Raw genomic sequence first — 25,707 nt, forward strand, 5'->3', positions numbered from 1 at the left:
TTGCCTTGGTATGGCGTCCGCACAGAAAAAAGGCGCGGAACGATTGTCTGCCGTTGCTCTGACTGAGGGAGGGGCGACTGACGACACGGCTTACAGGGTTGGCTTTAGGGAGCTAAAATCAACAAAGGGTGTGCCTGTACATCAAGGAGTATTTCAGGCAGGACTGCACGGAGGGTTCCAATAAGAAATGGTGCACCTAAGTTATCGTTGTTATTGGAACAAGGAGGTTAGCCTGGCCTCTGATTGATACATGGCTAGATTTACCTCGCTGCACCTTCTCTGTGAGTGACTGCAGTTGATCTAGGCAGGGGAGGAGGCAAATGAGTACAAAACAAATCTGGTCTATTTCTTGTTCTGACCCACTCCATCTATCTTTTACATCTTTGGCTGGCAGCAGACGGTGCAGAAGGACTGCATGCCATCCACATCTCATGGCTGCTCGGCAGAAGATGGTACAGTACGACTGCTAGCAGTCCGTATCGCCTGCCCGCTCACCATAAGACGGTTCAATAGGACTGACTGCAGGACTAAAGAGAATGACCTGCTCAAGTCACTCCAAATTTAGTCCCTGCGCCCATGTCTGCCCAGGCGCTCCTGATCGACCTCACAGAGGCGACCAGGAGCACCTCAGACATGACGATGACGGCTACCAGTCGTACTGTACCGTCTGCTGCCACAAGGCAAGGGGTTGCTGCTACTGTGTAGCAATGCCGTACCACGTCTGCCAACACCCAGGAGACATAGGGTGACGGTTACCTGAGCGGGCTCCATGCTTGCCGTGGTATGGCGTCTGCACAGGTAACTCAGGAAAAAAGGCACAAAATGATTGTCTGCCCTTGCTTTCACGGGGGGAGGGAGGGAACGGGGGCCTGACGATATGTATCCAGAACCACCCGCGACAATGTTTTAGCCCCATCAGGCATTGGGATCTCAACCCAGAATTCCAATGGGCAGCGGAGACTGCGGGAACTGTGGGATAGCTACCCACAGTGCAACGCTCCGGAAGTCGACGCTTGCCTCGGTACTGTGGAAGCGCTCTGCCGAGTTAATGCACTTAATGCACTTAGAGCATTTTCTGTGGGGACACACACACTCAAATATATAAAACCGATTTCTAAAAAACCGACTTCTATAAATTCGACCTAATTTCGTAGTGTAGACATACCCTAAGGATGCAGCTCACTCATTATCCCAGATGTTTACACCTGATTAGGATTGTTAAGTCCTAAGCACCTTTTTAATGCATCTGTTGGGTGCATATGTGCTTTAGGGCCTGTCAGCAGTACTGGCTCCACTTACAGAGAGGCATTCATAATACAGCAGGTTTGCATAATCAGCTTCACAATATCAGTCAGAATTCATAAGTTGTATAGATCTAGCCCTAATTCATCACAGAAGGATACTGTAGGACATAACTGATGCACAAAGGAAAGCTCTTCTATGGCCAAAGAGGAATAAGAAGCAAGCATAGCCATATAAAAAGGTACACTAAGTACTAAAGACTAATAGGGAGTGATATTTAGAAAAAACAGGGAATCAGCAAGATTTAGGGCCAATAAGCCCCAAAGTCTGCTTTCAGTTACCCCCATGCCTCCCCAGTCTCATGTTTGGGAATATGGAAGAATAATCAGTTCAGTGTTACAGCCCACAGTATAGAATAGTTGTTTATATTTTAGAGATGCACAGGCAAAGCTGATAAGTGCAATCCTATTGTCAGCTTGGTATGTGAACTTCAATTTGTTGTCATTGAGGCAAAATGGTGGTTAAATATGTCAATTAGACTACTTAGCTACTCTGCCTATTTTGTAGTAGGCTTAACTCCTTTCCTGGTTTCCTTCTTAGCCCTCATATTTTTAGAAAACATATTTATTTTAATGCATTACACTACCATTTAATTTGGCACTTTTGCACCATAACTCTGGGCCACTTCATGCCTTCACTTACACCAGTGTTGAGCCAGAAGAGCGTGGGGAAGGAGGACAAGAGAAGTCAAAGCAGATCTTGTCAACTTTGTCTTTACAGCAGCTGGCAAGGTCCTGCATGGAGAGAGTCTACAAGTGCAAGGCAATTGGGCTTATGGGTGTCAGTGAGGGAGAAGGAGGGGTGCCGCTCACTATGAAGATGACAGAACCAAAGTCGGAGAGAACAAACTTGTATGGAAGGATGTCTATATGGGACTTCCTCAACAGGCATCTGATGTCTTAGGAGAAGAAGAAATCAGATGCTGGGAATGTGTCAGGACTGCAGGGTGTCAGGACTGCAGGATGGACTTTGCACTGAGAGACTTTAGAATATCTTTGTTAAGAAAAAAGCTTTCCAAGATACAAGTTTTCTCTAAACTACTATATGGAAAGAGAAAATTCAGAGTTTCTAGACAGTCTATAAATAGGGTTACCATACATTCGGGTTTTCCTGGACATGAGCGGACACTATTGCAGGGAATGGGACATAGTGGACCAGCTACTGGATGTCAGATAAGCTGACACAGATCATGCCGTCTATACTCGTTCAGCAGCGACCTCAATCGGTTGATCATGGTTCTTCTATGCGGTCCAAGGAGGTTTTTTACTGCAGTGTCCTAGCTGGGCGCCTACACCGCCGGAGACAAATTTGAGCACAGACACGTGCACACCCAGCTGGATGCAAGGCAGCTTCCATCACCCCAACTCGGTGGCATAGCCCAGGCCTGGCACGAGTCTTCACGGGCCAGCCGAGCCATGTTCTCAGGCTTTTCTGTGCGCCTGCCAGGGTTAAAAATGCACTTTTTGAAAAGATAGAAGCCGAGCGTCTCCTCAGCAGGCTCCAAGCGCTGGGCCCTGCGAACGCAGCGGCTGACACGAAGCCAACGGCAGGAATCTGCAAGGCCACATTTTTGTATTTTTTTTATTTAAATTGCCTTTATCTCTCCAGCCGCTGGGTGAAAGCGGCAAAGCCCAGGGGACCAGCCCCACAAGCCGGGGGGGGGGCGGTCCTGCCACCTCGCCTCACGCTGAGCCGCTCAGGGCTTCTTCCCGCCTGCTCTGCTCTCTCCCGCTCCTGTCAGACGGACCCAGCGCCCTCGCCCACTGGGCGGCTCCCGCCCCGAGGCTGGGAGGGGAGCGAGTGGCCCGGACAGGGGGGCCACCGCAAGAGGCGCAGAAGCCCCAGCGCAGGCGCTGCGGTTCAGACCTCCGCCGCCAGGTGGCGCTGTCGGCGGCCTCTGCCGTTCGGTGCGGGGGCCTGCTGCCCTCTCGCTGCTGCCGGCCGCGGCGGGGGCTGCTCGGGCGCGGCGATGGCGGCGGGCGGGGAGCGCAGCAGCACGCGGGACAGGCTGCTGGCGGCGCTGGAGGATCTGGAGCTGCTGGCCAGGTACCCGCGTGCGCCGGCCCCCGGGAGCCCCAGCCCGGCCGGGCTCGTTACGGCCTGAGTCGCGCCGCCGCGTGGAGGAGCCGGCGGTTCCTGTATGGCGGGGCAACGCCGAGAGGCCCCTGTGCAGGTGGAGGTCGCCCCGGGGACAGGGTGGGGGGAGCCCCTGTCCGCCGGGCCGGACGTGCCCCAGGGATGGGGGGGCTCTGTCCCGAGGGCGGGGGGCCCTGCCCCACAGAGCTAGCCAGAGAAAGGGTGCGAGTAACTGAAATCCCTTTCCCCGGCATGGTCTTGAAATGTTGGGTTTTTTCAAATCTCTTTCCTCCGTGTAAAACTAAGGTGCAGAATTCGCTGTCAGGTCTACATCGAATCAGGTCAGTGTCCCGTGACCGTCTGTATGAAAACAAACGATAAAGCAGGACTCGTGGGGGAAAAAAATTGTAATAAAGACGTGTTATTACCCGAATGACTAGTAAGATAGATAATTAAAAATGAATTTTTTAAACGTGTGTTGCTCATATAATACTCCAAAGTATGTTAGACACTTTACAGACATATAAGACATTTCTTTGGTCTGTAGCACTTACAATATATAGACAACATGTAGACAGGTTTCAGAGTGGTAACCGTGTTAGTCCCTATCAGCAGAAAGAATGAGGAGTACTTGTGGCGCCTTAGAGACTAACGAATTTATTTGAGCATAAGCTTTCGTGGGCTAAAGCTCACTTTATCAGTCTGCATGCATCTTATGAAGTGGGTTTTAGCCGACGAAAGCTTATGCTCTAATAAATTTGTTAGTCTCTAAGGTGCCACAAGTACTCCTCATTCTTTCAGACAATATGTAGACCGCTAAAGACTGAGAGGAAGGGATAGAACAAACATTTTTTTAAAATATCTTGTCTGTTTTATTGATCCTTGTCCGAAGCCTTTTTTTGTTTTGTTTTAGTGTTCACAATACAACTGCACCTTATTTTCTGTATTGCCTTTCTGTGACTTGTCTATTCGTTGGGGTAGTGTGCACATTAATTGGTCTGTGTAGACCCTGCTGTCTCCCTAATGTACCTAATGAAGTACAATTTGAAACAAACCCTCAGCAGCTCTTTCCTCCATTAACAAGCCCACATACTCTTGGTGTTCTTTATTTTTGTTCTGTCCACATCCCTCTTCCATGCCACAGAAATTTTCCCCACTTCTTGAGACATTAATTATTAATTGAAAGTTTGCTGTTGCTAAAGGGTTGCAAGTAGTGTCCTTTGATTTAGTCTCTTTCCTTCCAGAGAAGCAGGGGCTTTCTATAGATTGCCGCCTCAAAGTAAGTTGGTAACCTAATATATTTTCCTATTTAGGTGGATGGTTTAACCTTTGTATTTTTCTCAGTTGCTAGGGGTATGAAAATACACTGTTTTTAGTCAGTTTCACTTTTGTTTTTAGTCAGTTTCAGTTTCTTTTTCAGATTATCATGTTCTGCCACAATATTTGGGTTGCAAGTGTTACAGAGAATGTCCTTGTATAAAATTATGCTTTCCATTTTGTATTTAATCATTTAATTTGGCCTCTGGTTCTATAAATGCTTGCTTTTACAAAACCTAAATTTTGGGCAAAATTTGACCTGAGATAATTGTTTCAAAATAATTTAGCAAACATCTCAAGTGGGAGACACTTTTTTTTTAATCAAGACAAACAGTTCTGAACTTTTTCACTTCCTGCATACATTTATTTGAAGTAATAAGGCCTCCATGCTGCAATCTGTGATTACTCTGGGCACATCCTAGCAGCCATGTGAAACCCATGCCGACAGTTGCACACTTTATGGGAATAAGGGTCTGCCAACATGGATCAGATTGTAGGATCAGAGTCTACATGAAATTATTATACAGAAATTGCCAGTCTGCTTAACTTTAACTATTCCCTCATTACTTTTATGAAAAAGTTATACGAAATGTTTAAAAATTATTCCTACCAAGATCAGATAATGATTAGGTTCTGTAAAGATGTAATTACAGAGTAATTATTCACACTCTTTTAAAAATGTAAACTAAATTTAAGTTGCTTTTTAAAAAAATACTATCCAAATTATGATTCATCTTGTTTGTTTATCACTAGGGCACAATGATTCTTTAAAACAATACAAAGACAGAATCTGAATAGAGCTAATATTTATCTGTTGGAAACTGTGTGGAAATTCAAATTCAGGTTAATGACAAATAGGCAAAATGGCGTTTTAAATCAGCCAGTGATTGATACAATGAATGTGAAATGCTCATGTGCAAGGTAACTGCTTTAGTCTGAGCCCTGGTTCATATGCATTGATGCAAATACTACACATTACTGCTTTCTTGACTTCTGTTTTCCCGTAGATCCATGTAGAAAGATTGTCAGTTCTGTGGTTAAATTCTCTGAATGAATGTTGTCAGTTTTGTTTAACAAAAAGAAACATGCAAGGTGGAGAACTGGCAACATTACATTTCTAGTCAAAATTTGTATATCTTAAAACTGACTGAGACATACCCCCGGGATACAGTCTGGGACTGCTGTGCCCTCTTAATTCTCCTCCCTGGACTGTCTCTTACAATAGCGTGCTAGTGACAAGCTGTGATCACTGAGCCAACAACATGCAGGAACACACCCAGCTAAATTGCATGAATGGTCTTATAAGCCACTCATGAATTATACAGAGAGAGACATCAGCAAATCTCCCCAACCCGCAGTGATGTTCCATTTTACACTGCTCAAGACCTTCTGATTAATTAATTAGCTTCTTCGTCAAAGAATAGTGGACATGCACCAGCCTTTGTAATCTGAGCAGATTCCCCCAAGCACTTTAGACAAGTCACTGATAAGGATAAAACATTAAAATATGTTTGTTTACCTACAGAAAGATAGATTTTCAGTGTTAGGCACAGAGGTCAATGTTGGTTACATAAGAAATAAAAATAGAATCACAATCTAAATTCTGACTTTTAACAGACTAAGCGAGATTTGAATTAAACAGCTTTTCTCATCCCACTGGATGTTCCAGGCAGTTACAGTTCTTAATACACAGCCTGAATTTGCTTCTCAGCCTGGGACCAATCTCCTCAGTTCAAAGTTTTTGTCTTCTAAATGATCTTCCAGGTGTTGAGATGGGGGTGGAGAAAGGCCAAATGGTGATGTCATTGACCCTCATTTATACTTTCTCACCAGGTGCTAGAACAGGGGTGGGCAAACTACGGCCCACAGGCCATATCCGGCCTGTCGGATCATTTAATCCATCCCTCGAGCTCCTGCCAGGGAGCAGGGTCGGGGGCTTTCTGCGTGGCTCCCGGAAGTAGTGGCATGTCTGTCCGTCCCCCCAGCTCCTATGCATAGGGCAGCCAGGGCCAAGGGACTCCACATGCAGCCGCCCCACCCCACCCCCCAGCGCCTTCAGAAATGGTACTGTCCTGCCTCTGTAATGGTGAATAGTTTTGAATGGATTTTAATCTTAAAGTACTCTCTTGCTTACTCTCCTCAGTTGGTCATTTATAGTTCTGTTCCTATAGGATTGTACAGCTGTAATTCTTTCTTGCAGTTCCCTATTTGGTGTAAAATTAAGGGTAGCGCTAGTGCGAGAATCATTGCATATGGTACTTTTTCTGGTCTTATTACTCCCCTTGCTTCTCTGTTTTTGAGCCTACCACTTTATTGCTCACATCTCTTGAGGACCTGCTTCTGGTTTGTCTGGACATTGGACTGTCTCTGGCCTATGTCTGTGTCCTGCAGGATTTCTGTTAGTACCCAAATTTGATATGTCTGCATATGCTTCATAAGGAGCTTCAGATGTTGTGTATTGTGTTAATTTCAAATCTAAATGTCAAATTTTTAGCATCTGGATTTATCTGACTCATCATTTTATATATAGTTCTTGCTTGGCCCAATGAAGGTAGCATTTCACATGTGATGACAAGTATTTATCCATGCAAATAGAGAAGTCACTTAAGCTTTCCTCTAGAAGTTCGGAATCTTTAAAATATCTCTCCCATTATCTCTGTTCAGCAGGTTTTGTTAGTGACACTTAGAAACTGTTCCTCTGTCCTTTTTCCAGGAACACCAAGTATGTTTGTTTCTCCTTAATATGTTGTCATCATCACTGAGCTTTTTAACAAATTGGTAATAGGATTCTTCTCTCTTGTGCCATGATTTTGGGTACCGTGGTGTTCTTTATTTTCCTTCTATTAACCTTTTTTTTAAAAAATTTAATTTAATTTAATTTTAGTGAATTCATATGTGCCTCTTAATGTATTTTTTGAAAGGCTTCCATCTCTCCAAGTAGCATAGTAAATCAGATTAGGACACTTCTCTGCCACCTTGTAACAGATGGAGTTGTTACACCTTGTAACGTGGCTTGGAGTTAAAAAACACTTGCAAATAAGGATTCATCTTCCATTTAGTGAGACATGGACCTATAACATCTCCTGCTAGTATGCCATCCAACTAGTTACTCAGCCTTTCTGAGTCTGTCCTACCTGCCTTTTATATACGACCATTGATCTGCTGCAGTGTGAGGGGCTGAAGCATAAAATATGTTTGTTCTTTCAGCAATTCAGAGCTACTAGTTCTTTGAATGTATCCTTTATTTTTATAAATAAGCTGATTTCTGATTTTTTTAATTCAATTCAAATAATCAGGAGAGTCGGTCTCTAGAGTCTTTTTTTTTTTTTTTACTGGAAATGTAATGTTACCAGTTCATCTTGCACATTTCTTTTTGTTAAGTAAAGGTGACAACATTCATTCCAGGGATTTATTCACAGAATAGACTGACAGACTTTCTACATGGATCTGAAGAAGATGAGCGTCAATTTTTTGTTCAGTTGATTGAACCTTTTGGTTTTGGTACAGTTTGTATAAGAAAAACTTTATTGCCAAGTTCTGTGTTGACTTACCTTATGCAAATCCTTTGGAGGTAGGATGTATAAATAATATAGAAGTTGGCCTCCTTTCAGGGTTACCCAGAAAGCTCTTAAAAGGTTCCATCAACACACTTGTGTAAATTCATTGAAGAAAATGGGATTGCACAGATTTGACTGACAGAACCTGGGTTCCTTTCTTCTCGCACTCAGTTTGACCCTGAATTTAGGTTGAGTGTGTAGAAGTGGTAGTCACAGACTGAGCACCTTTAATATGAAAATAGAGAGCCAGTAAACATGGACTTCACCTTAAATACAAACATTGTTAAACATGCTGCTGATTATTTTACCAGAAACATCTAGCTACCATCCAACTTCAAAGTTGCTCAATATGTTGGTCTTTTCTGATTTTTCTCTTTGAAAAGATGTACCATAGGAATGAGTACAAATTTTGAATATGAGATAGTATTTTATTTATATATAGATGTAGATACACACACACACACACACACAGAGCTATTCTTTATAAAATTATTCATGTGGCTGCCTGGTTAAAAGAGCCGAACTCCTATGACTTGCACGATTTGTGTTGGGTTTCTATGAAACTTGGAACAGGAGCAGTGAAGGAAGAGAAGTTAAATGGTCATCTTTGTCTTGCAGTGAAGTCTCGTATTGAAATATAAGATGAGAGCCAAAATAAACCAAAAACAAAAAAAAATCCCTCCACGTGACAACGTCACAGATCTTGCAACATTTTCCTATAGAATTCCACTGTCAATGTTTAATACTCAGTAATGGAAGAGCTGATTTGGTTGGAAAGGGGTCTGTCTGGATTGGGAGACTTAGGCCTTGTCTACGCTGGCAAGTTTCTGCGCAGTAAAGCAGCTTTCTGCGCTGTAATTCCTGAGATGTACACACTGCCAAGCCACTTACTGCGCAGAAACTGCGCAGTTGTAGCACTATAAAAAACCACCCCAATGAGAGGCGTAGAGCTTTCTGTGCTGGGGCTACAGCGCCGCAGTTCCATTGTATACACCCTGGTCAATTATAGTGCTGCAGTTGGCCTCCGGGAGGTGTCTCACAATGCCTGTTTTCGCCTCTCTGGTCATCGGTTTGAACTCTACTGTCCTGCCCTCAGGTGACCAACTGTGAGCCCCACCCCTTAAATTCCTTGGGAATTATGAAGGTCACCTTCCTGTATGCTCAGTGATGTGTGCAGTGGTCTCAGCGCATCTTACCAGGTGACCATGCCTGCTCCACGGACCAGGCGATCCCCCATTTGGAGCAATGCCGAACTGCTGGACCTCATCAGCATTTGTGGAGAGGAAGCTGTCCAGTTCCAGCTGTGCTCCAGCCATAGAAATTATGATACCTACAGACAGATTCACAATGCATGACAGAAAGGGGCCATGACCGGGACACACTGCAGTGCAGAATCAAAGTGAAGGAGCTGCGGAACACCTACCACAAGGCATGGGAGACAAACCATCGCTCTGGGGCTGTTCCCACGAGCTGCCGGTTCTACAAAGAGCTGGACGTGATACTCAGTGGCAACCCTACCTCCACTGTGAAGGCCACTGTGGATGCTTCTGTGGCTTGCGTGCCGGTCAAGAATGGACAGAGCCAGGAGGAGGAAATCTTGGATGAGGAGGGGGAGGGGGACCCAGAGGCAGAGGATGACTTGGAGGTCAGAAATGCATGCAGCCAGGAGCTCTTCTCTACCCCGGAGGAGGCTAGTCACAGCTGTTGGAGCTTGGCAAAGTGCAACAGGAGAGGAGGCCCCTGATAAGTGGCTTTGATTTTGGGAATTGCTGAAGTGAGTTGTTGGGGGCAGGAGGGTTGCAGAAAGCAGGCTTGTGTCTGTATGATGCACATAGCACCACATGCCTAGTGAGGGTGGTGGAACAGGGTGTCGATTGACTCCCTCACTTCACAGGAATCTGCCTCAGAGATCTCCACGACAATCTCATGGAGATACTAGGCAATCTGCTGTTGCAGGTTCTTTGGCAGAGCTGCTTTGTTTCTTGACCCATTAAAGGTAACTTTCCTGCGCCACTGTGCCATCACTGGGTGTGGGGGAGGGGGACCATTGCTGCACACAGGCGAGCTGCATAAGGGCCAGGGCAGAAGCCACAGTCTTGGAGAAGACTCTCCCTTGATTCCCTGCTCACCCTCAGCAGCAAGATATATTCCATAATGAACAAAGCCAGTGAAAATATGGGGACAGTAATGATTATAAGGCCCCCCCATACAGTTCTGGCTCTCCCCAAGAGCCATGTGTCCAGTGTACAGTACGGTCCTGGAACACTGATTTCCCCTCCCCCCTGCGGTTACTCACCATTTTGGGGATCTTGTGGCTCATGTTTACTTGCCAGTTAGTGACATTTATGTGAATAGTGGCTGTGTTTTAAATCACTGAATCGGTGGTCTGTGTGTTGCAGACAGTTCTGCGTCTGTAAAATGTTGCATTTTGGCTTCACAGATATGACCTTGGGAGCCCAGCCTCCCTCTTTGTTGTTGCCGGCTGAATGGCTGCGCAGAATTAGAAAGCGGCCATGAAGAACTAAAGAGGACTTTCTGCGTGATGTCATGATGCACTCCGCAGCCGAAAAACAAGAATTGAAGGAGTGGTGGGGCAGCGAGAAGAGGGACCGAAAGGAGAATGCGGCGCGCCAGAACGAAGCCACAAGGCAGCTCTTAAAGGTTATGGAGCACCAAGCAAACACGCTCCAGGAGATATTAGCTCTTCGAACTGAGCAGCTCTGCGCCCGCCCTCCCCTGCAGCCGCTGTCGCAAAACTCTCCCATGCACCCCCCAGACACCGCCAACACACTCTTATCAACCTCCTGGCTTCAGTCTGTACCCACTGCATTCCACTCCTGCCCCGTCACAGTCCAGCCCTGCGGACTCCCAGTACCCACAGCACTCAACACCCGTCGCTCTGCAGTTTAGCCCTGCTGAAGTACAGTAGCTGCTGCACTGTATTCCAGAGGACAAGGTTGCATATGATACCTGTACATACACAAATCTTTAACTGTCCTGGGACTCCACCTCCTCCCACACACACCCCTGTGCTGATGTGTTTTTTTTTGTTTGTCTCTCTCCTCCTGTTGTTGTTCTTTAATAAAAGAATTGTTTTGGTTTGAAAGCAATGTTTGTTCCATTAATTGAAAGCAAACAGAACCCTGCAAAGCAATAGGTAATTTTCTTAAACCTTCACTGTGTATCGTCTGCACCAATCACCATCACCACATAGCATTACAAGCACTGCACTCCCGAGCATAGCAACAAATATTAGTGGCTTTCAGCTTCAAACTGCTGCCTCAAGGCATCCCTGATCCTTATGGCCCTGCACTGTGCCCCTTTAATAGCCCTGGTCTCTGGCTGTTCAAATTCAGCCTCCAGGCACTGAGCCTCAGCAGTCCAGCATATAGCACGCGGCTATAAGCATAGGAATATTTTCATCAGCCAGGTCCAGCCTCCCATATAGGCAGCACCAGTGGGCCTTTAAATGCCCAAAAGCACACTCAACAGTCATTCTGCACTTGCTCAGCCTGTTGTTAAACTGCTCCACTTTCACGATAAAGAGATTGCACTTCAGTACTTGTATGAGGTGAACTGAAAAATACTATTTATCATTTTTACAATGCAAATATTTGTATTAAAATAATAATATAAAGTGAGCACTGTACACTTTGAATTCTGTGTTGTAATTCAGATCAATATATTTGAAAATGTTTCATCCACAAATATTTAATACATTTCAATTGGTATTAACAGTGAGATTAAAAGTACGATTAATCGCGCTTCATTTTTTTAATCGTGATTCATTTTTTTGAGTTAATTGCCTGAGTTAACTGCAATTAATCAACAATCCTAATAAAAATACAGTGTCACTAGTATACTTTTGAAACTCATTGGGGACAATCTGACCTAATTTCTAAACAGTAGTTTAGAATATTGTTTAAAAATGCAAATTTCATTTCAGGGAACTGATTGAAATTTTGGCAATTTCAAGAAACCAGAAACTCCCACAACCAGGAGAGGAGAGCCAGGTAAACAAATTTTCTTAAATATTTGTCTTAGGTAGTTAACCTCCGTATTCAGCCTTTTTCTCCTTACCTAGCCTAGCATTCAGGCTAACTGTGTGGTATGAAATTTTTAGCAACACTAATATTTGAAAAGTTTAATGGTGAGGGCCCAATCCTGCTTCCAGGGAAGTTAGTGACAATGCCCCTTCCCTCCCACACCCAGAAAGCCAAGGACTTTGCCCTGAGTTTGTAAATGCTAGTTGTTCTCAATAGGACTGAAATCCTATGACATGTGAGAGCAGTGGTTTAATAAACTCTTCAGTATTTTGCTTTTCCAGGGTTTGTTTCAGTCTTCTGCTGTGCTTGTAAGTACTTCAAGGGCTGAAGCACAGCTTCTTGCTAACCCCTGTCCCAGTCCATGTACACTCCTTAAACCCTGCATGTGCCTTGAGCACTGGTGGCAAGCAGCATAAATATTCTGACAAAGCAGTTTACTAGATGGTTTGTCAAGTGCTGGTCTGTAGAGTTCTGAAGAAAATTGTAGACAGACTATTTCCTTTTGTGATCCTTAGTCCTGATGATCTTAATGCACTCTTGGTCTGGCACTTTGTCAAAATCTCAGCCAGTTCTCTCCCTCTGCGGTTTGAGGGTGGATTTTTGTGTGTGATGGACTGTCCAATTATTTGATATCTTTATGGAATTAAACCCCTGGTACCTAGAGGAAGGAGACTTAATTAATTATACCTTTCCTTTCCTGGCCACTTAAAACAGGCCACCTAAGATAGCTGACAGTATCAGAAGATTTTTCTCCAAGGGGGCATCGAGATTGAAAACGGCAAAGATTAAATACATGAATACATGTAGTACTAGTTTCAGTACTTTACGTACAGTTAATCTTTCCCTTATTATCTACTGTAACTTACTCTTTCACAATAGCCTTCACATCAAACTTTTACTCTTACAAATCCAAAGATTAATTTGTAATGGGAGATGCTGTTAATCCAATTTGTGCTCTGAAAAATCAAGCTGGTTCTCTAAGCATTGTACATCCTTGCCTGTAACAAAGATTTTGTAAGCTGAGTTTAACTGAAAATTGTGTAGATGCATGAAGGAGAATAGACTCCATTGCATTGGCTCTGTGGTGCTGAACAGAAGTAAAGACTTTATCAAAAGAGTAAACAGACACAGCTAGAGGATTCACAAAGAACATACCTTGACTAAGGGGATACTTCTGTGTAGTTTGTGGATTACAGCTATGCTTTAGATGAGACCAATGGCCCCACTGTGAAATGCCCTCACTACCATGTCTCACAAAGTAACCCTTCTGAAAACAGAGGAAGATGGCTCTGAGTTCCAGCATATTTAGTGAGATGGCTAGTCGTACCATGTTACGTTTGAGGGCATAGTAACTTCTAGTTTGGTTGTAAACCTTTTTTAGTAATGAGTCTATGGCTGTGCACTGCTGGGAGTTGGTGCAAGCTTGGGCTGCTTGTGTTAAAACAGTCTACTAATGGGCATCTAGCTTTAGCCAGTCAGTGCCCATAGTATAAGGGAGCTTGGTTCCCTCTCATAATCACACAGCACAGTGGGTCATTCTTACTGTTCACCAGAAACTTCCTATTTTCTTTGTTGGCAACAGAAGTACTTAGTCAGTCTAGAGTGGCACAAGGAATCAGAGGTCTAAATCTCAGCTTCTGAATCAGCAAAATTTGGAGTGCCACGGAGGTAGCACTGGAAGCTGTCCTTGGGAATAGGCACAGTACTCATGCTAACTGAAGGAACACTGTTGATAGGCTTTGGAAGAAATGTGGGCTTGATGTAGCATAAGTCAAGGACTTCTGTAGTCCACCCAAAAGAACCATTATTTTCATGTGGCACTTCCTTGTACTTCTAAAATCAACCTTACGGTTTTGGACAAAAATAAGTGTATTACCTTTGCTAGTTTTGGTTTAGGAAGCACTAATCTACATATGTGTGAAACCTACTAAGAGTTGTGCTAGTAGTGATGAAGTGAGAACATTCCAGATCAGCAGAGATTTTACTGCATAAAACACAGATTCTGCCGCTTTTAAAAGTGATTCGCTTGGTACAAACTGTTTCAGACTGCACTTCTACTTAATACGCCTTTTTAAAATCTAAATGTCTAGATTTGGCAGCTTCACTGTGACTGGAGTGTACCTGCTATGTCAGTTTGCTAGAGGTAAAATATTTTTTCTAAGGAATATAGTACATTTAGGATGTTCTAGTTAATACTATGGGGTTATGGGCTTGTACGTACAGGGCTGTGTTTCATATATTCAGCAGTGGCATAATTAACAGTGCTGGGGCTGAAATGTTCATAACTAGTATTAAGAATTAATAATTTATTAGATGAATGAGGAGAATTGGCATCTTTCTTGGTACTCTTGCTTCCATGTGTTTGGCAACAGTCCCAACAAGATAAGTCCCTCAGTTGCGTGGGTTGGGGTGCCCTAATTTTGCTAAATTGAGAGCCAAACTTCTCTGGAATCCAAGAAGCACACTTACTTTTCATATCTGCATGTTCAAATTTAATATTGAAACTTGTATTTTCCTTGACAGATGAATGGAAAGTTCTTGTTTGCATTCATCAATAAAATCCTCCAGCACACCCGCTTTGGTACAAATAAATACCTTATTACTACTACCTAAGTACCTTATGTACTTGTTAGCACATGTCATACTTGACTTTCCCTCAAGTTGCAATTTGGACTATCTGAATTGTAGGTTATCTTCCCAAGTAGAAGAACTGGAAACTTCATTTTATTTTAAATATGTTTTGTTTTGGAGACTACAACAACATCAGTGTGAATACCCCAAATCTGACTTCTGCTGTCCCTCCTACAGTTGGATTCCTCTTCATAGTGCAGTTGGTGGATTTTGTAATTAATCAAGCTAAATAAGTTATATAAATATGTTATCTGACAGATTCTGGAGTTGCTGATTCAGAGAGATGGAGAGTTTCAGGAATTAATGAAACTGGCACTTGATCAGGGGAAAATTCATCATGAAATGCAGCTATTAGAAAAAGTAGTCGAAAAGAGGGACAGTGATATTCAGCAGCTACAAAAACAACTGAAAGAAGCAGAGCATATACTGGTAAGTCTATAGGTGAAGTGTTGGCTTTTGAGAGTTGCTGGTTGAGGGGGAAATAAGGGTGGTTGTGCATAACACTGAGTTCCGGAAAAAACAAAATTTTTAGTTTAAGAAGGTTAAATGAAATTAATTCTTCTTGAAAGCTTGGAAATTACGCTTTCAGTAGCCAGAGTTAAAGTTACTTGCTTTTTGGAAAGGCTGTAATGGTAATTTTCATCCAACCTATATTACTCTTCCTTCATAATAATTTTACACCCCACCCAGTCTGTTTTTACTATTTGAAAGATTTGTAGTGAAAATAACACCTATTGTAAATAATAGGTTAAGTGTGGAAAATCAAACCACTGAAGACGGGTGCTGGTTAAATGAGGAAAGAATAGACGGAACAGATGAATGTTGGACTTCGCATTTTGGCCTAATCCCTTGAGAAAATAGGCAACCCTTTGAGCAACTTGGACTAGTGAAAGCAATAGGAGCCCTTCCCGGATATCTGTGGGCATCACAACTGAGAGAGGATGGTAGCTATTTAATTTATCTGACATCCTAGAGGCATTACTGTGCTATGTGCTCACATAGTGAGTTATTTAAAATACTGGTATACTTTGAAAACATTCACTGTGTATAATAAGATGTTGATCTGATCTTTATTTTAGAGGCAGTTTTTAATAGGATAAGTGGACAAATTCACAGGGCCTCTTTAACTGAGCCTAAGGTTACAAATTAATGAAGCATTGAAGAATAATTTTTCTTTAATAACTAGGCAACAGCTGTTTATCAAGCAAAGGAAAAACTAAAATCAATAGAAAAAGCAAGAAAGGGTGAGTATCAATAGTTTATTACACTGAGGCTTTGAAAACTATATAGCTTTAAGTAATTTATCTAGAGTTCTATGTAATCATGTAGGCTGATTTCTTTTAATTGTATGATGTAACAGTTTAAGACTTAAAATCAGTGTAAAACGTTGCATGCGTTTAAGAGTTTTCCATTCACTTTGGAACCTCTAAATCTTATAAAGGACTTTGAAAGGCTGGAGTTGTGTGGGGTTTTATTTTGGAAGGGTGTTGTGTGTGTGGTGGAAACATATCATAATTTTAAGGTCTAGCTCCAAATACTTTTCCCCGTAGTATTAATTTCTGTGCTGGTTTTGCTTTAGTAGTAATGCATATGATTACCTTAGTTTGTCACACAAGGCACTTACCCTAATATGCTGGTCTACAGTTTGTATCTAATCTTTTATTTTTTTTTTGGAGGGGGTGGGGAGAGCATGGTGGTTGTTTTTTTAAATGAATGTCAACAATATTACTTACTAAAATCTGTGTCTTGCCCTCAGACTTGCCGGCAATATACTGCGTATCTCGTAAAACCAGCTGTAGTACTTGCATAGCTAAGCTAGTCATTTTTACCAAATAGGTAGGAAGGTATTTTATAGTTATTTGTGACTTTCATACAAAATGATCTCAGGGCATTTCACAAAAATTATACATTGCTTGAAGTGTAGTCATTTATGGAGTGGAGAGTGACTGCCATCTGGCATGTGTACACTGCATGATAGGAGAAAAAGGGAGAGAAGTTTATTAAGTACACCAGGGTAAGTCCCTACTATTACAAAAAATGCCATAGCATCTTACAAGCAGCTTCTGTCTAAAAGTCAGGTACTAAAAGTCTCCTATGAAGGATCTACCCAGCTCTTATATAGCCTTTTTTTATCAGTAGATATCAGTGTACTTTACAAAGTAGACTGCATGGAAATCAGTCAACCTCACAAAGTTGAAAAACTTTTTTTTGTGATATTTGAATCTATAGTTTTAGAGTCAATATATTGCAAACCAGGTCCTTCTGTTAAACTATTTGTGACAGACTGACAGTATCCTGCAATGTCCTGGACAAACTTCCTGGAATTAAGATAAACTTTACTGAATTTAGGTTAAACCTTACTGAATTAGGTTTAATACCTTTGGGGGTCCACTGTATTAAAAATGCAACTATGTATGTGTTACTGTGGAATTGTATGTAGCTCCTCCAGGAGAAGGATGGGGATGCTAATGCTAATGCAATTCTTCTGGTTATCAGCCCTATGAAGCCACCCCCCTGGAGAGGTGCACACATACTAGTTCAAACTGGATTCTCTAGAGACCAGCAGACAGAGAAAGGATTTTTGAATAAATAGCCTGGTTTAAAACAGGCTTATAGCCTTCTTCCTGATCCAGCAGATGGACAGGACCTCTGATGTATGGAGGGCCCCAATCCTTAGGGAAGGATTTGAAAGACTTGGCCTACTGAGGCCCCATAGGGCTGTGGGCTTGTTCTGAGCTGAAGCCCTGATGAACTTGAAACCACAAGGAAACCACTTGGGTTGGGTACTGAAGGACTGCTCCTGCCAGAGCCCTTGTTTGGGTTGGGGTGATCTCTGGTAAGCTTATTAGCATGTCCGTAGGTTTTTTTATTGTTAATGTTTTCTCTGTAGTACTTTTAACAAGAAATAGGATTGCATAGGAAGAACTCTGTGATACCTTAAAACTGTGGGCAATTACTCTGTTGTTGGTATCTGAAAAGGAAGCCAGCAGGCCAGTTTAGGCAACCTGTCTCTGTTGGGAATAATACAGTAAAGGCAGGGAACTGTTCAGCCTGGAGATACTCATCTCTTTCCCTTCTGACTGGGGTGTCTCCACTCAAGAAGTGATGGCCAGAGGAGCATGAAGCCTTGAGTGGGTTGTCCCTTTCTGGGCCATGGAGGGGAAATATAGGTGCAGTTGCCCTGAACTGTGACACTATCCTCTGCAATGCCTGCATATTGGGGATACTCTTGAGGTTCTGTTAAAATGTTACATCTTTGATCTCTATTTGGAATATCAAAGTGTTTATCGAAAACTATCCAATCAGGCAATCTCTTGAGAGTATGCTAATCAGGGTGCATTTCCCTTGTAAACTTCTTTTCCCCTTTCACAGGTGCCGTTTCATCTGAAGAAATAATTAAATATGCCCACAGGATTAGTGCCAGCAACGCTGTTTGTGCTCCTCTGACATGGGTACCAGGTAAATTTCATGTTTGACAAATAAGCTGTATGAGTTTGTTGTACTTCCATTGATGGCATGACATGGAAATGTCCTTTCATTATAATATAGGAGCAATAATTAACCACCACCATTTAGTATTTGTTTCATGACAAATGGTATTTTGCTTGGATTTTATAAAGCTTTCCGATATTAAAAATATTTTTTCCCCTTGAGATACTTAAATACTTACCTTATTTTTTTCCTTGTTGAATACGTTGGAGTAAAACTGGGGAAATTTTATATGTGGCTTTAAATAGCTACAAAACTCACAGCTCTTGGACTCCATTAATAAGTTGGTACTGTATGTCCTCTATTGACTCCTTAGAGACTAACCAATTTTATTTACACCTTTCCACAGTATGTATCCGATGAAGTGAGCTGTAGCTCATGAAAGCTTATGCTCAAATAAATTGGTTAGTCTCTAAGGTGCCACAAGTACTCCTTTTCTTTTTGCAAATACAGACTAACATGGCTGTTACTCTGAAACCTATTGAATCCTTGTTTTCTATGGGGTCCAATTCACGGTCTTGGTCCTAATTAAAGTCATTAACGGGTCAGAACCAGGTTATATTAAGGACTGTCTCTTCATTCACTTTCCTCTGAGACCACTGCATTCATCAGGGATGTGGAAACTATATAGACATTATTGGGAGTCAGAGGCAAGGAATGTTCAGTGATGGGTCCTAGCCGTCCTGCAGCAGATCAGAATGTGTACTGAAATGAAGTCTTGCTAATAGTAGCAGTGAGAACAGAGATATATCTTCTACTACAGTGAGTTTGTTGTGTACTTCTTTTTGCCAAGCTTGACTAAACACAGAATGTAAATGGAGAATATATTTGGGTTTAATTTCTCACAGAACAGGTGTGCTTCCCATTGCTGATATGACCAATCAGCACAGTTTTCTGTTTGAAAAGCATTGAAGAAAAAGACTAGCACGAAACAGCTGATAGTTATCTTGCAGATGTTAGCTTTGTTTTAATCATATAAAAACTATTTGTTTTTAAGGGGACCCACGCAGGCCATATCCTACAGATTTAGAGATGAGGAGTGGCCTTTTGGGTCAGATGAACAACCCATCTACTAATGGAGTTAATGGACACTTGCCAGGGGATGCACTTGCAGCAGGCAGATTGCCAGGTAATGGAAGTATTCAGATGTTTATGCAATGAATAAAAAAAATGCCATAACCATAGCAATTATGCATTTTGTTCACCTCCAAAGTGTCCCTCAGTGATAGCAAGACAGAACTAAAAATTCTGGCTGACGCTGCAGTGGATTAGTTCCCTGGCATTAAGGGATTATTAAACAAAGTAAGCAGTTTGAAAGGCTGACACGGTGCTATAGAAAAGCAAGAGAAAATGTATTCTGTTTTATTTGTCCCACTGCTAAATCAAATTGAGATAACTGGATCATATTGGCAAACCAGTGGAAAAAAATTTCGCTCATGAAAGGAAAAATAGGTAGGCTTTCAGCTTCCAATCCATTTCTGTGTAATTTCTAGTAAACTGATTATTTTAAAATCACACACTAATATATGGAAAACTTTCAGACCAAATTACTACTTTCTTAGCAATGAAAACAAATGTATTGTCTTGAATCATGAAAGGAAAGTTCAGATAATGTATGAGGTCAGAAGACTTTTTTCCCTTTAATTTGTAATCTATATTAATAAAATAACAAATGTATTTAGAAGTTCCAGATCTAGAACTGGTGAACTAGTATTTACCACTTAAGATAAATTCTTATTGACAAAACCAATTTAAATACTGTGGTGTTTTAAGTGTATAAATTAAGGATTCATTCCTTAATACTTGATTATTGAAATGGCCAATAACAGTGATCTTACTTGGATTCAGTCATGATTGCTTAACTATATTCTCATTTAAAAATACTACTAGTGAACTAAGAATACAGTGGAGTAGTTATGTTAGGTGATGCGTGGTTTTACCTTTCCAGGAGTTGACTAAAGAACAAAACATCTATATTGGATTTTAAAAGATTTTTTGGTTCTTGTATGAAAAGTTTGCTTTCAAAAGTTAAGATTGTTACGGTGGGGTACATCTAAAATCAGAAGTGTTGTTATAGCTGTTCTAGAGAAATTATGTTTGTATAAATACTGGGCTGGAAACCAGAAATTCATTTCTACTTCTTGCTGTGAAGTCTTGGGCGAGTCACTTAGCCTCTATCCTGAAAGGTGAAATGCAGGTGATTACATTCACTCATTTCTCAGCGGTCTTGTGAAGGTTAGTTAATGTTTGAACAGGCTGTGAAGATATAAAGCACTGTACAAACATTTTGATATTTTTAAATTAGTGTGATCACCATAGAGAAAGGTGGATTCTGTTTTCTCTATCAAAGTAGTACCTCTGATGGAACAGACCTTACAGTGTTAGAATTGCTCATTTACAAGAGACTTCAGTTGCCAGGTGAACTGTTTCAACTAACTTGTTTAAAAATTCAAGAATGAGGATTGGGAGAATAGTTTGGCATTGAAAACAAAACTTTTGAAAATATTTTTAACAGTACATGCAGCTGTGCCTGTTTTCAGATGCATGGGTGTCTCCATTTAAAAGGCTGATATTCCGATGATTATGCTACCGAAGCATTGTATTTATTTTTCAGATGTGCTTGCCCCTCAATATCCCTGGCAGTCGAGTGATATCTCAATGAACATGCTACCTCCTAATCATAGCAATGACTTTATGTTGGAGCCTCCAGGGCACAATAAAGAAAATGAAGATGATGTAGAAGTTATGTCAACAGACTCCTCAAGCAGCAGCAGTGACTCAGATTAAGTATCGAAAAGGGACAATATCCCAACCAAATAGACTTTTATTTCCTATGGTGAAGGCATGTTGGACACTGTTCATCAAAAGCTGCAATACCAGCCTGATACGTTGGCTTCACTGTGCAGTGAGAAGACACAGTCTGTTTAGATCTAGGATGGTGATTTTAAAATGGTGAACTCTTTGTTGCTCTAGATATTATCCACCAGGTGCTCAATTAAAACAAACAAAAATTGGTGGTAACTTTTTGCCGGAGAGAGCTTTGCCTGCTTTCCAGTGATTATGTTTTTTGTAAACTGTATTTTTTTACTATGCATTAGACAAAATAAGCTTCTGGAAAAGAAGCTATAAGGGGAATCCCCTTGGATGTTTAATAACTTCACTCTTTTGATAATAGCCTTTCTGTTAAGGCACAAAAAATGTGTACAGCTGTGTAGATTTTAAAAGTTGGCTGCTTTATTAGCTACTGCCAGAACTCCAGTGTTCGATCATCTTGTGTGTTTTGAGAACAAAAATGTGATGTGACCATAAGCTGTAATACAAACATATTTTTGTAATTATTGTAATATATAGTGAATTTGTTGTTATAAATAAACTCAACTTTGATGTACTTTTACATTTCAACTTGCAGAATTTAATCTTGGACTGACTAACTTCTCTGCCTACCATGTCTCCATAGTCGGAAACCACCATGCAGTTGTTACGAAAGAACAAGTAGTTTCTGCAGTTTCCGTTCACCCTCACTCATGGTTTCCTAAAGTTTTGACTAAATCTGCCCAAGCTTTTTCATTCTGTGTATTCCTGTTAGAATTCCCCTTTGCTCAGTCACTCCTCCCCAACATTTAGGTATCTCAAAACATTTCAAGGCTGAAAATTGATACTCCCAGACCCTAGTTTGAGTGACTTAGACTACTCGCTATGAAATACAATGTAATTTTGACAATGATCATTCTAAGCATATTGGTAATCCACTTTCCTCTTCCCTAATTCAATTTTACAAAAGGCACTAGGGAAATAGGAAGGTAAAGTAAAGCAATGGCAGAGGTGCAAAAAATAAGCAAAGTAGTACAAAATTTACTTTCACTAGTATGAGTGTATGAGGGATAGGATACAGAGGGACCTAGACAAATTGGAGGATTGAGCCAAAAGAAATCTGATGAGGTTTAACAAGGACAAGTGTAGAGTCCTGCACTTAGGACGGAAGAATCCAATGCACTGCTACAGACTAGTGACCGAATGGCTAGGCAGCAGTTCTGCAGAAAAGGACCTAGAGGTTACAGCGGACGAGAAGCTGGATATGAGTCAACAGTGTGCCCTTGTTGCCAAGAAGGCCAATGGCATTTTGGGGTGTATAAGTCGGGGCACTACCAGCAGATTGAGGGACGTGATCGTTCCCCTCTATTCGACATTGGTGAGGCCTCATCTGGAATACTGTGTCCAGTTTTGGGCCCCACACTACAAGAAGGATGTGGAGAAACTGGAGAGAGTCCAGCGAAGGGCAACAAAAATGATTAAGGGTCTGGAACACATGACTTATGAGGAGAGGCTGAGGGAACTGGGATTGTTTAGTCTACGGAAGAGAAGAATGAGGGGGAATTTGATAGCTGCTTTTAACTACCTGAAAGGTGGATCCAAAGAGGATGGATCTAGACTATTCTCAGTGATAGCAGATGACAGGACAAGGAGTAATAGTCTCAAGTTGCAGTGGGGGAGATTTAGGTTAGATATTAGGAAAAACTTTTTCACTAGGAGGGTGGTGAAACACTGGAATGCGTTACCTTGGGAGGTGGTGGAATCTCCTTCCTTAAAAGTTTTTAAGGTCAGGCTTGACAAAGCCCTGGCTGGGATGGTTTAGTTGGGATTGGTGCTGCTCTGGGCAGGAGGTTGGACTAGATGACCTCCAGAGGTCCCTTCCAACTCTGATATTCTATGAAGTGAAAGTCATTCTTAATGAAAGGATTTAGGTACAATTTTAAAAAAGTTTCCTCTTATTCATTCTCTGTCATGAATATAACTTCATCATCTGATTCTCAGACTCAAACCACTAAATTCATGAGGAAAGCCAGCCTCAATAGAGGTTTTCACTTTTCTCCCACCTGAGCCTGCAGGGTGCTCTAACATCTAGATTACTAAGTTATTTGCTGCTTAAATTCCAGAGACTGAACATCTTACTTTTAGAATGCTCTCAGCAGCTGATGGATTGTGGGAGGGAAGTAGAAATGACTTTGAAGCCCAAACAACTCTCTTCCCAGAAGGAGGTACCTATTTCTCTATTTCAGCATCCTGACTAAAATGTCCCTGCCCTCAGCTGCCCAGGTTTAATGTTCTTGATGCTTATGTCAGTCCCTACTAGTTTTCCATAACATTCTCCAGGGGAAACAGCACAGACAAGACTTTAAAGGGATTGCTTGAAGAGGTGTGAAGCTGAGAATGGGAAAAAGAGACAGGGAGCAACAAGGACAAACACACTTAGGATATGTCTTCACTGTACAGTTAGGCTGAGCTCTTACATGAGTTTTAGTCCAAACTCCCCCCATCCACATAGGCTATCTGGATTTAAAGGTGATTTCAGCCTATGATAGCTGACTCAGCTGGGGGTGTAGATTAGAGCCTGAGCTCTGCTTTAACTCAGGCTGAATCTGCCCACTTCTCAGTGAAGATGCAGGCTAAATCACTCGAGTGCTGACAGTCCTCTAATGCCCTTCCTGTAATTCTCCCTGAAGGACAAACAAGTTCTCCGTTTGCAATGTTGTTGTAGCTGTGTCAGTCCCAGGATATTAGACAAGTTGGGTGAGATAGTATCTTTTATTGAACCAACTTCTGTTGGTGAGAGAGAAGCTTTTGGGCTACACAGAGCTCTTCTTCAGGTCTGGGAAAGGTCTCAGGCCATGTCTACACTAGAGAGTTTACAGTGGCACCACTGTACAGATTCAGCTGCACTGCTGTTAAGATCTCTTGTGTAGCCGCTCTATGCTGATGGGAGAGAGCTGTCCCGTTGACATAATTAAACCATTTCCAACAAGTGGCAGTAGCTATGTCAGTGAGAGAGCATCTCCCACCGACAGTGCGGTCCACACTGGTTCTTCTGTCAGTGTAACTTACGTTGCTTGGGGGTTTGGTTTTTTTCACACCCCTGAGTGACGTAAGTTATACCAACAAAAGTACTAGTGTAGGCATAGCCTCAGAGTCTCACAGCTAAATACAAGATCAAACAGATAGTTTAGCATAAGGAGTTAGAAGGGACCATTTACCTTGAATGTGCTAACTATGCTAAACTATCTGTTTGATCTTGTATTTAGCTGTGAGACAGAGTACTTTTCCCAGACCTAAAGAAGAGCTCTGTGTAGCTTGAAAGCTTGTCTCAAGCACCAACAAAAGTTGATCCAATAAAAGATTACCTTACCCACCTTGTCTCTCAAACAAATTCTCCCACTCTTCGGGAAAGAATCCTAGAGCACCTCAGCAGAAAGAACCAGGGAATATGCCCCCAGACACATATGAGTGAATGCAGAAACAGTGAGTGCATTATCCAGGTATGGTTTTGCAGTGGGGAATGCTCACAGTAGAGGTAGGCTAACTTGGGTGCTGATCACCTGAGTTAACTTGGCAGTGAAGACATACCCTTTGGTGGCATATAGGACTGGGAAATGAGAGTAGAGACATAAGCAGGGGACTATTAAATAAAGGCCTTCTAGGTGAGTACAGGAGCATAAACTTGTCATACAGTGTGTAACCTAGATCGTGTATCACATTAAAGCCTTGAGCAGAAAATCCTAAGAATTTATTGATGGGAACATGTCCAGAAATTATACTACACCCTACTTTCAAATCATTTAGTACACAATGGCTATACTAGGTGTCATAAATATAAAGGGAAGGGTAAACACCTTTAAAATCCCTCCTGGGCAGAGGAAAAACCCTTCCACCTGTAAAGGGTTAAGAAGCTAGGATAACCTTGCTGGCACCTGACCACAATGACCAATGAGGAGACAAGATACTTTCAAAGCTGGGGGGAGGGGGGGGACAAAGGGTCTGTGTCTGTCTGGGTGATGCTTTTGGGGGGACAGAACAGGAATGGAGTCTTAGAACTTAGTAAGTAATGTAGCTAGATATGTGTTAGATGATGATTTCTTTAAATGGCTGAGGAAATAAGCTGTGCTGAAAGGAATGGATATTCCTGTCTTTGTGTCTTTTTGTACCTTAAGGTTTTGCCTAGAGGGATTCTCCATGTTTTTAATCTAATTACCCTGGAGGGTATTTACCATCCTGATTTTACAGAGGTGATTCTTTTTATTTCTATTAAAATTCTTCCTTTCAGAAACTGAATGCTTTTTCATTGTTTCTTAAGATCCAGGGGTTTGGGTCTGTGGTCACCTATGCAAATTGGTAAGGATTTTTACCAAACCTTCCCCAGGAAGTGAGGTGCAAGGGTTGGGAGGATTTTGGGGGGAAAGAAGTTTCCAAACAACTCTTTCCCAGAAACCCGGTGAGACATTTGGTGGTGGCAGCAA

At 42.0% G+C, this 25,707-nt stretch overlaps 1 protein-coding gene across 2 annotated transcripts; it reads left to right on the forward strand.

Moving 5' to 3' along the window:
- Positions 1-3,267: 3,267 nt before the first annotated feature.
- On the forward strand, positions 3,268-21,806 carry MED4 (mediator complex subunit 4). 2 transcript variants are annotated; one of them, XM_073344201.1, is made up of 8 exons: positions 3,373-3,475; positions 3,685-3,719; positions 12,199-12,265; positions 15,188-15,358; positions 16,116-16,173; positions 18,302-18,388; positions 19,416-19,547; positions 21,033-21,806. In XM_073344201.1, exons 1-8 carry the CDS (start codon positions 3,443-3,445, stop codon positions 21,203-21,205), a joined length of 756 nt encoding a protein of 251 aa, XP_073200302.1. In that variant the 5' UTR covers positions 3,373-3,442; the 3' UTR covers positions 21,206-21,806. The 2 variants fall into 2 exon arrangements, with proteins under 2 accessions (XP_073200292.1, XP_073200302.1); XM_073344191.1 differs by lacking the exons at positions 3,373-3,475; positions 3,685-3,719 and adding an exon at positions 3,268-3,348.
- Positions 21,807-25,707: the final 3,901 nt, after the last annotated feature.

The sequence above is a fragment of the Lepidochelys kempii genome, chromosome 1 (assembly GCF_965140265.1).
Source record: "Lepidochelys kempii isolate rLepKem1 chromosome 1, rLepKem1.hap2, whole genome shotgun sequence".
Classification (NCBI taxonomy): Eukaryota; Metazoa; Chordata; order Testudines; family Cheloniidae; genus Lepidochelys; species Lepidochelys kempii.